The sequence below is a fragment of the Leucoraja erinacea genome, chromosome 11 (genome assembly GCF_028641065.1).
Source record: "Leucoraja erinacea ecotype New England chromosome 11, Leri_hhj_1, whole genome shotgun sequence".
Lineage (NCBI taxonomy): Eukaryota > Metazoa > Chordata > Chondrichthyes > Rajiformes > Rajidae > Leucoraja > Leucoraja erinaceus.
In genome coordinates, this window is record NC_073387.1 from 7,711,564 (window position 1) to 7,724,768 (window position 13,205).

The following is a 13,205-nucleotide window of genomic DNA, read 5'->3' on the forward strand; positions in this document are numbered from 1 at the left end:
AAATTTCCCGCACTGCCCCTCCTCTCAGCAGCCCACTCGCAAGTGAAACTGATTTGTCCCACTCTAACAGCTGCTTTTTATAACTATCTCTCTCGGCTGCTCACTTGCAACTGAAGTACGTGCCTGTCTAAACATCCCTTCAACATAGTGATTGTATGCGAGTCTACCACCTCGTCCAACAGTGTGTTCCACAAATCTCTCTGTATATACAAAAGTTTCCCTCTTTCTCTTTAAACCCCTGTTATTCATGTTCTTGATACCCTTACTATAGGGGAAAAAATATTCTATTTATCCTATTTATGCTTTTAATAAATTTATTTTACTCTATCAGGTTAATCCTCAGCCTCTTTCATTCCAGAGAAAGCAAACAGCCTACCAAACGCTCGTAATATTTAAAGTCCTCCATCTCAAGCAACATAGTGGTAAACCACCTCTGCACTCTCTCCAATGCAATCACATTCTACTTATAGCATGGTGACCAGAACTGCACACAATATTCCAAGCACTGTTGCAGTGTTTTGTAAAGCTGCAATGTACACTCTCCATTTTAATACTCTATACTCTGATCCAAAAAGGCAAATGTGTCAAGAGAGAGTCAAGAGAGTCAATTTAATTGTCATTTGGACCCCTAGAGGTCCAAACGAAATGCCGTTTCTGCAGCCATACATTACACACAAATAGACCCAGACACAACTAATTACACATAAACATCCATCACATAGCTGTGATGGAAGGCCAAAAAAAACTTATCTCTCCCCTGCACTCTCTCCCCCCCGATGTCAGAGTCAAAGTCAAAGCCCCCGGCTGGCGATGGCGATTGTCCCGCGGCCATTAAAGCCACGCCGGGTGGTGCGAGGGTCGCACAATGTGCGCTCGTAAAGTCCCGCGGGCCGTTCCAGCCGCGCGGGGCAATGGTGTTAGGCCCCGCTCCAGGAGCTCTTCGACCCCGCAACTCGGGCGGGAGAATTTCGCCGTTGCAGGAGCCCCGAAAAGCGGTTCTCTCTCCTAGGGATCCGCGTCCCGGCGCCGCTGTCCGCTGACCCGCAGCAGCAGCCCCCGACTCAGCAGCAGCCTCCGACTCAGCAGCAGCAGCGGCGGCAGCAGCAGCAGCAGCAGCAGCAGCAGCAGCAGCGGCAGCGGCAACGCTCCTCCACCGCTCCACCCGCTCCGGTCTCGGCCAGCTCCGCGACGGTGAGGTGAGTTGGCACATGAGTCCCCGGCATCTTCCTGTTGGAGGTCGCTCCTCGTTGCGGCCTCAACGACAAGGGAAACCCGACGAGAGAAGGTCGGGTCTCCAGTGCAGGGAGAGATTTAAAAAGTTTTCTACACACACCCCAACAAAAATAACAAAAACTACATTAAAACACAGACAGAAAATAATAAAAACGCGGACAGACTGCAGAGGCCGCTGCTGGCCAGAGCCGCGCCGCCTACCGGATTCACCTTTTCGCCACTTTATCTACCTGTGTCGCCACTTTCAGAGAACAATGGATTTGTACCCCAGGATCTCTTTGCTCCTCCACATTTATTGTACGTCTTACTCCTATTTAGCTGGCATTTATCAGAGTTCAAATGAAAATGTACAATGGGGATAGATAGATAGGGTTTGTTCCCCTGAGCAGAATGGCTATATCAGAAGGCATGAGTTTGATAAACAGTAGAAAAGATGAACTGCAGCTGTTGATTTACCAAGTAAAAATACAAAATGCTGAAGGCCAGGCCAGCATGCCAAAAACTCAGCAGGCCAGGCAGCATGATCTCCAATGATCCCTTTCTCCCATGATTTCCAATTTTCGAATCTCATCCCTTTCCCTGACATTCCTAGTTCCTAATGTGTAGGAAGGAACTGCAGATGCTAGTTTAAAACCGAGATAGACACAAAATGCTGGAGTAACTCAGCGGGACAGGCAGCATCTCTAGAGAGAAGGAGTGGGTGATGTTGTCAGTCCGAAGAAGGGTCTCGACCTGAAACGTCACCCATTCCTTCTCTCCAGAGATGCTGCCTGCCCCGCTGAGATACTCCAGCATTTCTGTGTCCATCCATAGTACCTACATCCTTTTCTAATGTACACGCCTTGTGTGTTGAAGAAATAAACTCGCTTTTGAAGAGTTTGGTGGTGTGACGAGTCAGTTCACATGTTCTTGAAAGGGAGGGGTTGCAGAGGAGTCTTCTCCGTCCACCTTGTCGACATGGTGACATCATATCCAGACCCGTTTCAGTCAGTACAAAATGGAAACATTTGAATTTTATTTTTTCTCTTTGCTTTTCTTGTTCATCCCTTGAGGCCAATGTTGGTCTCGGCTGTTAAATAACAGCAGTGGGTCACTTTGTCATTGACAACATAATGGGTTAACATCAGAGCAAAGCATCCTGCAGGAACACATCTCCACCTAGAACATAGGATTCAATAGGTAAAAGGAAGTTTGTTTGGCAGTGGCTCATTCATCATCTCATTGCACAATCATAGACTTGTACAGTGTGGAAACAGGCCCTTCGGCCAACATGTCCCAGCTAAACTAGTTCCACCTGCCTACGCTAAGTCCATATCCCTCCAAACCTGTCGTATCCATGTACCTGTCTAATTGTTTCAAAAATATTCGTATGGTCCCAGCCTCAACTACTTCATCTGACGGCTTGTTCCATACACCCAGCACCCTTTGTGTGAAAAGGTTACCCTTCGGATTCCTATTAAATCTTTTCCCCTTCTCCTTGAACCTATGTCCTCTGGTTCACGATTTCCGGACTGGGCAAGAGAATCTGTGCATCTACTCAATCTATTCCTCTCATGATTTTATACACTTCCATAAGATCCCCCTCATCCTCTTGCACTCCAAGGAATAGAGACCCAGCCTACTCAACCTCTCCCTATAGTTCACACCCTCTAGTCCTGGCAACATCCTCGTAAATCTTCTCTGAACTCTTTCAAGCTTGACAACATCTTTCCTATAACATGGTGCCTAGAACTGAACACAATATTCTAAATGCGGTCTCACCAACATCTTATACAACTGCAACATGACCTCCCAACTTCTATATATACCCTGGCTGATGGAGGCCAAAGTGCCAAAAGCCTTTTTGATCACCTTATCTATCTACACCTCGACCTACATGGAACCATGCACCTGCACTCCTAGATCCCTCTGCTCTACAACACTACCCAGAGGCCTACCATTCACTGTGTAGGTTCTGCTTTTGTTAAACATCCCAAAATGTAACACCTCACACTTCTGTGTATTAAATTCCATCAACCATTCCTCAGCCCACTTGGCCAATCGATCCAGATCCTGCTGTAATATTTTCACAACCATCTTCACTGTCTGCAAAACCACCCACTTTTGTATCATCAGCAAACTTGCTAATCTTGCCCTGTATGTTCTCATCCAAATCATTGATGTAGATGACAAACGGTAACGGACCCAGCACTGAACCCCGAGTCTCAACACTTGTCACAGGCCTCCAATCCGAGAAGCAACCTTCCACTATCCTTCCATGGAGTCAATTTGCTATCCATTCAGCTATCTCTCCTTGGATCCCATGCGACCTAACCTTCCAGAGCAGGCTACAATGCGGAACCTTGTCAAATGCCTTACTGAATTCCATGTACACAACATCTATAGCTCTGCCCTCATCGACCTTTTTGGTCAAGTCTTGAACAATCTCAATAAGATTTGTGAGACAAGACCTCCCACGTACAAAACCATGCTGACTATCCCGAATCGGCCCTTGCCCGTCTAAATGCCTGTATAACCTATCCCCCAGATTACTCCCTCAGAGGAAGTGAAACTAAAGTATGGCAAAAGTATCTACAAAGGAATATAGGTGGACAATAAATGCTGGAGAAACTCAGCGGGTGAGGCAGCATCTATGGAGAGAAGGAATAGGCAACATTTCTAGTCAAGACCCTTCAGACTGATGTCAGGGGGGACGAAAAAAAAGGAAGATGCGGAGACAATAGGACTAGTTGGAAAACTGGGGAGGGGAAGGAGGGAAAAAGCAAGGGCTCTCTAAAATTAGAAAAGTCAATGTTGATACCGCTGGGGTGTAAACTACCCAAACAAAATATGAGGTGCTGTTCCTCCAACTTGTGCTGGGCCTCACTCTGGCAATGGACAGAAAGGTCAGATGGGGAATGGGAGGGGGAGTTAAAGTGCTGAGCAACCGGGCGATGAGGTTGGTAAATATGGACTGAGCAGAGCTGTTCAGCGAAGCAATCGCCGAGCTTGCACTTGGTCTCGTTCAGTATGTGGGCAAAATCATTATGGATGGAGAATAATAGGAGGAAGTGTGAGGTGTAGAAACAAAGAACTGCAGATGCTGTTTTGCACAAAAGGACACAAAGTGCTGGAGTTGCTCTGGGTCAGGCAGCAAGTCTGGAGAATGTGGATCATGTTCATGTTCTCCAGATATGCTGCTTGACCGGCTGAGTTACTCCAGCGCTTCATGTCTGGAAGTGTGAGGTTATTCACTTTGAAGAATAAAAATCCGGGTCTTATTTAAATATTATGAGACCACTAAATGTTGGGGCTCAGTGAGATCTGGGTGTACTTGTGAAAGCGCAGAAAGATATTATGCCTATTGAAAGAGATTAAGGAAACGCAACTGAATGCTGGCGTTTATTTCAACACAGACACCACACAGGAAGTAGTATGGAAATTGTCCTGTTATAACTGTATGGTTGTTGTGTTATGTATTGACCTGTCTTGCAATTAAAGTAAGGATCTATTTGTTTCAGAAGTAGTATAAAGAGAGTTCATTCAATTGATTCCTGGGCTTAAGGGGTTGACTAATGAAGAAAGACTTTGGAGATTGGGTATATACTCAGGAGGTTGTAAAATGGGGACATAATCAATTTAAACAAGATTCTGAAGATGCTTCACAGGGTAAATGCTGAGACAGTATTTCCACAGGTAAATCCCTATAATCCCCGAGTCTGGATTGTCCTGGTTGTTCTCGTTCAAATGAAGACTGAAATGGGAAGATTTCGGACTCGAGGGAAGTTGAGGTTTGTGTGGGTCAAACAGAAAAATGTTGAGCCAAGGATTAGATCGACCTCACAATGCCAGAGCAAACTCAAGGAACCAGATGGCTGCATCTTGCTGATATTTCTTGTGTTCTTATTTAGGAATGATTAAGCTTTTGAAATACTGAACATGTGTTCACTAATTCAGTGTGCATAGAATTACTCTTGAATTATCTACCAGTGCTGTTAAGTAGAACTTGTTGCAAATAGACTAATGACGGCTTGTTGATCCTAGGCTGGACTGATCCTTTTTTAGCTGAGAAAGCTGAATATTCCTCTCTGAGCATGGTTCTGCTGTCCCCATTTGCTGATAAAAAGGATTTTTTTTATCCAGCCAGAAGGCTGTGGGAGATCTGTGCGGTGATTGATATGCAAAAGGCAATGGTCAAGGTTTGAAGGTATCAAGCAACTAATTGCAGCTGGTAAAATATGCCAATAGATTATGTGGTTGCCAGGGAATGGAGGTCTCTGTCCGGTAGGATCTGTGTAGTGGCTGGGGTGGAGCGGGATACAAGAAGAGGTGTATTTGAGCCCAAAAAATGAGGTGAAGTGGTGAATGAGGGCGAGTGAGGGGCAGAAATGAGCAGGTGGTGTTTGAGATGTGGTGGGTTTTAAATTCACTGGAAAAAAGGTGACACCTGCATTTGGGACAGTATTAAGGGCGGATTTGGGAAATTGGGATTAGGTTTGAGAATGGAGAGCACAATAGGTCAAAACATCACAGAGATGGTGCATCTGGAAATGTTAGGATCTGGGTAAGGTGGGCTGGAATGTGTCTATTCTACACACGGATTAATGGTACAAGACATTGTTGAGGCCACACTTGGAGGTTTGTGTTCAGTTTTGGTTACCCTGGTGGAGGAAAAATTCTATGAAGATGGAATGAAGAATTATAAGTATGTTGCCAGGACTTGAGAGGCTGAGCACAAGGCTGGGACTTTACTCATTACAGCGTAGGAGGCTGAGGGGTGATGTTATGCAGGTGTATAAAATCATGAGGGAAATAGATAAGAGGGAATGCATGTAATCTTGTTTTCCAGGGTTGAGGAATTAAGAACTTGGGGATACAAGTTTAAGGTGAGAGGGGAAAGGTTTGGGGGAAGGTTGCCGTGACTCATTTCACAAGGTGAGAGGGGAAAGGTTTGGGGGAGGGTTGCCGTGACTCGTGTCACAACGGGGATCTCTGGTGTCACAATGGGAAAAATTTCTAAACACCTGTTTTTGCTTTTTTATAATGAGGTATTGTGTGTAGATTGATGATTTAAAAAAAATTGAATCCATTTTAGTACAAGGCTGTAACATAACAAAATGTGGAAAAAGTGAAGGGGTCTGAATACTTTCTGAATGCACTGTAGATAGATGGGACATGTGGGCAAAGTGACAAGCTTAGATGGGCCCCCTGGTTGGCATAGACTAGGTCGATTTCCATGTGGTATGACTATGGCTATTTGAAGAGGATTAGTCATATTTGATGCTATGGATACAGATTATGGGTGTTGGGGGGAGGCTCAAGCTACCTCAAAGAAGAAAGTAATGGCCCTGTCCCACTTACGTGTCCTTGGCACGCAAATTATGCGACCTTGTCGTCACGTTGAGGTGCACGGGCATCGTGTGGCCGCGCGGGGCCGGTCCCACTGAGAAGTGCGGAGAGGTATGGAGTTGTGTGCGGTATCACGCAGCGCTCCGGGATTTTGTACTGAACAAAATCTGTGCTCGCCACCGGCCTGTCGCGGAACTGACGGCCAAAGTGGGACAGGCCCAAAACCCTGGCGCGATGCAACGTCTCACCTCCAACAGTAGCAGAAGCAGGCAAACGATCGTCGAACTCAGCCTGGGGCTCTCGGCCGTTGCAGTCTGGATCCGCCCCCACTTCTACTCCCAGAGCGGGGTCAAGAAAATTGAAGATAGACACAAAATGCAGGAATAACTCAACGGGACCGGCAGCATCTCTGGAGAGAAGGAATGGATGACGTTTCGGGTCAAGACCCTTCTTTCAGTCTGAAGAGGCGTCTCGACCCGAAACATCACTCATTGCTTCTCTCCAGAGATGCTGCCGGCCCCGCTGAGTTATTCCAGCATTTTGTGTCTATCTTCAAATGACGTCACGCGCTTCAGACGGCTGTGCGGGTACATGAAGATACTCGCGACCTTCGCGGGACCGTCGCGCCTCAACGCGACCACGAGGTCGCGTAATTAGCGTGCCAAGGTCACATAAGTGGGACGGGCTTAAGTATTTATTTACCTGGCAGTTATTACCATCAGTTGCTATTACTGCAGTTGTGCACGCTGTTCTGGTAATGCTTTCAACAGATACATCCAGGATAACATGGCCTAATTTGCCCGCAATGCATCAGAAGTTGATATTTTGTTTCATCCCTGTAGTAAAATAATTTTCAATTGCATAATGCTGGGGAAACAAAGTGATGTGCAATTAATTTTTTAAGGATCTAATTTGATGCGATATGCATATTTTGTTTGTGCTATTAGCAGAAATTCAACCACATATTGCAAGTCATGAGACAATAATAATGAGTTTACGTAATACTTTAACAAGAGCCCACGGAGTGTTGCGCATAGGATTGGAAAAGAAGTGAGACTTTAGGGGAAGCAACAAAATCAATGGGACGCTGCCTGACATAAGAAAATATGAACAGAAAGAAATAATCGAAAGATGTTTTTTTTTAAATTGGAATAAAACAAATTAAATCAAGATATAACATTTGGAATTATGAAAATGTGGGAAAATATAGATTAAACAGAAGGAAACATCAACATGATTAAATGTTAAAATGAGATGAGGTAGAAGGAACTTCTCCCACAACTGAAATCTTGGAGATTCAGTTCTGTGCTCTGTGTTTTAGACAGGAATTGTATCATCTCGTTAAATTTAGTTTAGAGATACAGCATGAAAACGTCCTTTGACCCACAGAGTCCATGGCAACCGTAAATCACTCAAACCCTAGTTCTGTGTTACTCCACGTATGTATGCTACACACTAGGGGGAATTTACAGAAGCCAATTAACCTACAAGACTGCACATCTATGCAACGCGAGAGAAATCCCTCGCAGTCACAGGGAGAATGTACAAACCCCAAACAGACAACATCTGTAGTCAGGATCGAACCCGGGTCTCTGGTGCTGTGAGGTAGCAGCTCTACCACTGCACCACTGTGCCATACTTTCTCAGGATAAGAGAATTAAGGGGAAAAAAAGTTGAAGGTATATGGGAGTGCGACTGGTAAATGAGTTTGGAAAAGTCCTGCGTGATTGGAAAATGCCAACACAGACAACGTGTGCTCAGTAGCTTGCTTCCATGTATTTCAGTGTGTTCCTGTGGCATCAAAACTGAATCCATGTGAAGAATTGAATTATTCTCACAAGACCACTTGAACAAGCTAATTCAGTCAGAGAGGGTCTAATTACATTTTATAGTCCAAACTCAATTTATATTCTCATATGAAACTGATTTCCGATGATGATTGAGGAGCCGTTCTCTTGGGCTTTGACAGCCAACTTTAATTGGCACGAGTTTCACTATTTTTCCCTTCAGAGCCTGACAGCATAGGAGCGGTGTTTGGCTCCCTAAGTACACCGACCATTAATATTAACTCTAAAGCTGGTTTATTCTCTCCACAATCCCATGAACTCCCTTCAGATTCTCCCACTCGCTGAGCGGCTGATTTGTTGACCAACCCACACTTCCTTGGGATGCAGGAAGAAAGTGGAGGACTGGGATGAAGGGTGGAAACCCATCTGGCCAGAGGTTGCCATTGAACCCAGACCGCAGGAGATGTTGGATAACAGTCTCACCGCATCACTGAGATAGCTCTTGTGCTAGCAAAAATAATACATTTCTTCTCCTTTTGTAAAATTGTTCAACCTGCGCTTCGGTACCGATCCACTGGGCTTGCAAATGGAAATAATTCACAACGAGTTCAGAGTTCACCCTCAGAGCAAAGCCATTATCTCTCTACCCCGCATGTGTTGTGAGTACACGTTTTGGCCACTCTAGGTTTTTTCAAGATTCAAGATTCAAGATTCAAGATTCAATTTATTTGTCATTTGGACCCCTTGAGGTCCAAACGAAATGCCATTTCTGCAGCCATACATTACAAACAAATAGACCCAAGACACAACATAATTTACATAAACATCCATCACATCGCTGCGATGGAAGGCCGAAAAAACTTATCTCTCCACTGCACTCTCCCCCCCCCCCGATGTCAGAGGCAAAGTCAAAGCCCCTGGCTGGCGATGGCGATTGTCCCGCGGCCATTAAAGCCACGCCGGGTGGTGCGAGGTCGCACACCGGGTCTTGATGTTAGAGCCCCCGGCGTGCGCTCGCAGAGTCCCGCGGCCATTCCAAGCCGCGCGGGGCGGTGCTGTAAGGCCCCGCTCCAGGAGCTCTTCGACCCCGCAACTCGGGCGGGAGAAGTCGCCGTTGCGGGAGCCCTGAAAAGCGGTCTCCCTCCAAGGACCCGCGGGCTCCCGGTGCCGCCGTCCGCCAGACCCGTAGTTGCAGCCTCCGAATCTCCGGAGGTCGGGCCGCAGCAGCAGCAGCGCTCCACCACCGCTCCACCCGCTCCGGACTCGGCCAGCTCCGCGACGGTGAGGTGAGTCGTCGGCACCAGAGTCCCCGGTCTTCTCCTGTTGGAGGCCGCTCCTCGTTGCAGCCCCAACGACAACGGAGACCCGACAAAGAAAGGTCGGGTCTCCCGTGCAGGGAGAGATTTAAAAGTTACCCCCTCCCTCCCACCCCACCCCCACCTCCCCCCACACACACCCCAACAAAAAATAACTCTACTACATAGAAACATAGACAAAAACGCGGACGGGCTGCAGAGGCCGCTGCTGACGAGAGTCGCGCCGCCTACCGGATTTTAAGGTGCTGCATGCTACATACCATAGGTCATGTGCATTACTGTTTTTTACCACGCAGTCCAATGATAGGTTTCTGCCCTGGAGTCTGTTTACTGCTTGCTGTGCGGTATTCAGGCATAGCTTCATTTTAGTTTTCTTCCAGCTGTTGGCTGACCATAAGACATAGGAGCAGATTTAGGCCATTCAGCCCATCGAGTCTACTCCGTACTCAATCATGGCTGATCTATTTTTCACTTTCAACTCCACTCTCCTGCCTTGTTCCTATAACCTTTGATGCCCTTATTAATCAAGTACCTCTCGAGTTCTACTTTAAAAATACCCAATAACTTGGCCTCCGCAGCCATTCATGACAATGAATTCCACACATTCACCACCCTATGGCTAACAAAATTGCTAATTTCCATTCTAAAGGAACATCCTTTTATTCTGAGGCTGTGCCCTCTGATGCCAGACTCTCCTATTACTTCCCTTATCCACTCTATCTCGCTCTTTCATAATCCAGTAGATTTGAAGCGCTGGAGCAACTGAGCATGGATGTTCCGAGTTAGTATCTTTATTCAGACTCACTTATGCAGTCTGAAGAAGGCCCTGACCTGTAACTCCACTAATCCTTGTGCTCCAGAGATGCTTCGTGTTGGTGGCACTGTGGTACAGCTGGTAGACCTGCTGCCTCTCAGTGTCAGAGACCCAAGTTAGATCCTCATCCTTCTAAGTTCCAGCAAGTACAGGCCCAGAGCCATTAAACGCTTCTCACATGTTAACCCAATCATCCCAGAATCATTCTCGTAAACCTCCCCTTGGTCCCCATCCATCACATCCTTCCCCAGATTGGGCCCTGAACAGCACCTTATAAATCCTCAGCAGTACATTTTTGCTTTTGTATCCTAGTCCACTCAAAATGAATGGTAGCATTGCATTTGCCTTACTTAATGTTGACCAACCAAGGCTGCAAAATAACCTTTTGGGAATCTTGCACCAACACTCCCATGTCCCTCTGCACCTTTAATTACGGAACCCTCTCCCCATTTAGAAAATATAGGCTATGCATTTGTTACTACTACCAAAGTGCATGACCATACATTTTGCAATGCTGTATTCCATTTGCCACTTCTTTTGACCATTCTCCCAACCTGTCCAAGTCCTTCTGAAGACTCCCTGCATCCTCAATCCATGCTAGTACCTTCCCTCTAATACAATGGGCCCCTATCTTGTTTAGCAGCCTCACATGCAGCACCTTATCAAAGGCCTTCTGAAAATCCAAGTAAACAACATCCACTGACTCTCCTTTGTCTATCCTGCTTTGTACTTCCTCAAAAAACAGATTTGTCATTGTCATGCAAGATTTTCAAATAACAAAGCCATGCTGACTTTGACCTATTTTATCAGGTGCTTGAAAGTAACCTGAAACATCATCCTTAACAATGTCCAAAACTGGTGTTATCAAGTTTTGACTTGTTTTTCAGCGAGCCCTCTCGCCCAGCCTTGCAAATCATTCCACTGTCTTGCTTTACAGCCTGATGAGTAACATGACTGTTTTGGTCCCTTCCTTGCCCAGTGTGCTCTAGACCTTCTCTAATGAGCCCTGCCTGTATCTCTAGGTAGCACCAGTGGACATGGTGCAGCGTGGATGGAATACGCAAAGATACACAAAGGGCCATGAGAATTCATTCCATTGCCAGGTGATGCATTTCCACACCCAGTTCATCAATCCTCAGAGGACATAGAGTTCATCTCATTCTCTGCTTGTTCTTGGCTTTCAGGGTGACAGCAAAAAGATGGAAGACGCCAGTATATACTCCAAGTTGCAGTCCAGCCGCCAAGCGTCCGACTATAAAGGCACACTCAGTCGCAGCAACACGAGTGCCGGCCTCTCCACCAGTTTCAGAGACACCTTCATCATCACGTCACTTGTGTGCTCTACAAAGCTCACACAGAATGGTAGGCACATGCTAGAGCTTCTTGCCAATGTAACTGTGTCATCTGAAGATAGACCCTAAAAGCTGGAATAACATCAACGAGTCAGACAGCATCTCTGGAGAAAAGGAGTAGGTGACGTTTCGGGTCGAGACCCTTGTAATCTGGCTGCTGCTGGGGGCTTTTGGATGGCGTGGTCAAATGGGGAGCAAGAACATTTGTGCGGCGCAGTGGCGCAGCAGTGGAGTTGCCGCCTTACAGCGCCAGAGACACGGGTTCGATCCTGACTATGGGTGCTGTTAGTACAGAGTTTGTACATTTTCCTCGTGACCTGTGTGGGTTTTCTCAGAGATCTTTGGTTTCCTCCCACACTCCAAAGATGTACAGGTTTGTAGGTTAATTGGCTTGGTATAAAGGTAAAATTGTTCCTAGTTTGTGTAGGGTAGTGTTAATGTGCGGGGATCGCTGGTTGGTGCAGACTCGGTGGGCTGAAGGGCCTGTTTCCATGCTGTATCCCTAAACTAAACTAAAACTAAATTTCTATTTTAAAAAAAACTAACCATAACTACGACGGCTTGCTGGTGGTTATGTTGTCAGGCATCTAAGGAGCTACATAGGTAATCTATAGAAATTCTGAGAGTTATATTATACCTTGCATGGTGTCAGGATGTCCTGAAGCATTTTGGAGCCAATTAGTCACCTTGTGAGGAGATGGTATTCTGTGGGGAGTGGAAATAAGATACTGAATTGTTGCAGTAGTGACAATAAAACTCTGAAGGTTTGGACTAAGCATGCATTTTTCAGGATAATCTCCGATTATTAGGCTTTAAATATTCCTAGCAATCCCAAAACTAGCAGCTTTTTTTCCCACTTGGGTCTGGAGCTGGAAATGAAGCTCTTCTACTTCCACAGAAAGGGTGGACTGTGCTAGCTGAAGTAAATCAGCAGGTTGAAGTGGCCAGGGATTGTGTGAGAGGGTGCATGAGTTCCTGCACATGAGGCTGGATGCTCTGGTGCTGGATATAGGGTGGAAGGACGGCATCTCTCACCCTCTTGTATTCAGCATCTGCTTGGACTGTGTACTTCCCACCACCTGCCCTCTGCTTCACTACCATAAGGTCATAAGTGATAGGAGAATTAGGCAATTCGGCCCATCAAGTCTACTCCACTATTCAATCGTGGCTGATCTATCTCTTCCTCCTAACTCCCTTCTACCCATAACCCCTGACACACATACTAATCAACTCTGCCCCACCCTTTGCTCCCCCCTCATGACCCCCCCGCTCCCTCATCCTGCCCTCAGTTCCCCCCCTCCTGCCCCTTCCTCCAGCCCATCACTCCTTCCACCATCCTTCACTGCTCTCTCCTCCTGTTCTGTTCCCTCTTTTT

General features: G+C 46.4%; 1 protein-coding gene across 1 annotated transcript in view; it reads left to right on the forward strand.

Annotated features, from left to right (window-relative positions):
- The window catches only part of LOC129701436 (dedicator of cytokinesis protein 2-like), a 671,641-nt gene that overhangs the window by 146,756 nt on the left and 511,680 nt on the right, over positions 1 to 13,205 (forward strand). Inside the window, exon 18 of the mRNA XM_055642616.1 lies at positions 11,663 to 11,840. Coding sequence (XP_055498591.1) covers positions 11,663 to 11,840 — 178 coding nt within the window. The remainder of the gene's footprint in view (positions 1 to 11,662; positions 11,841 to 13,205) is intronic.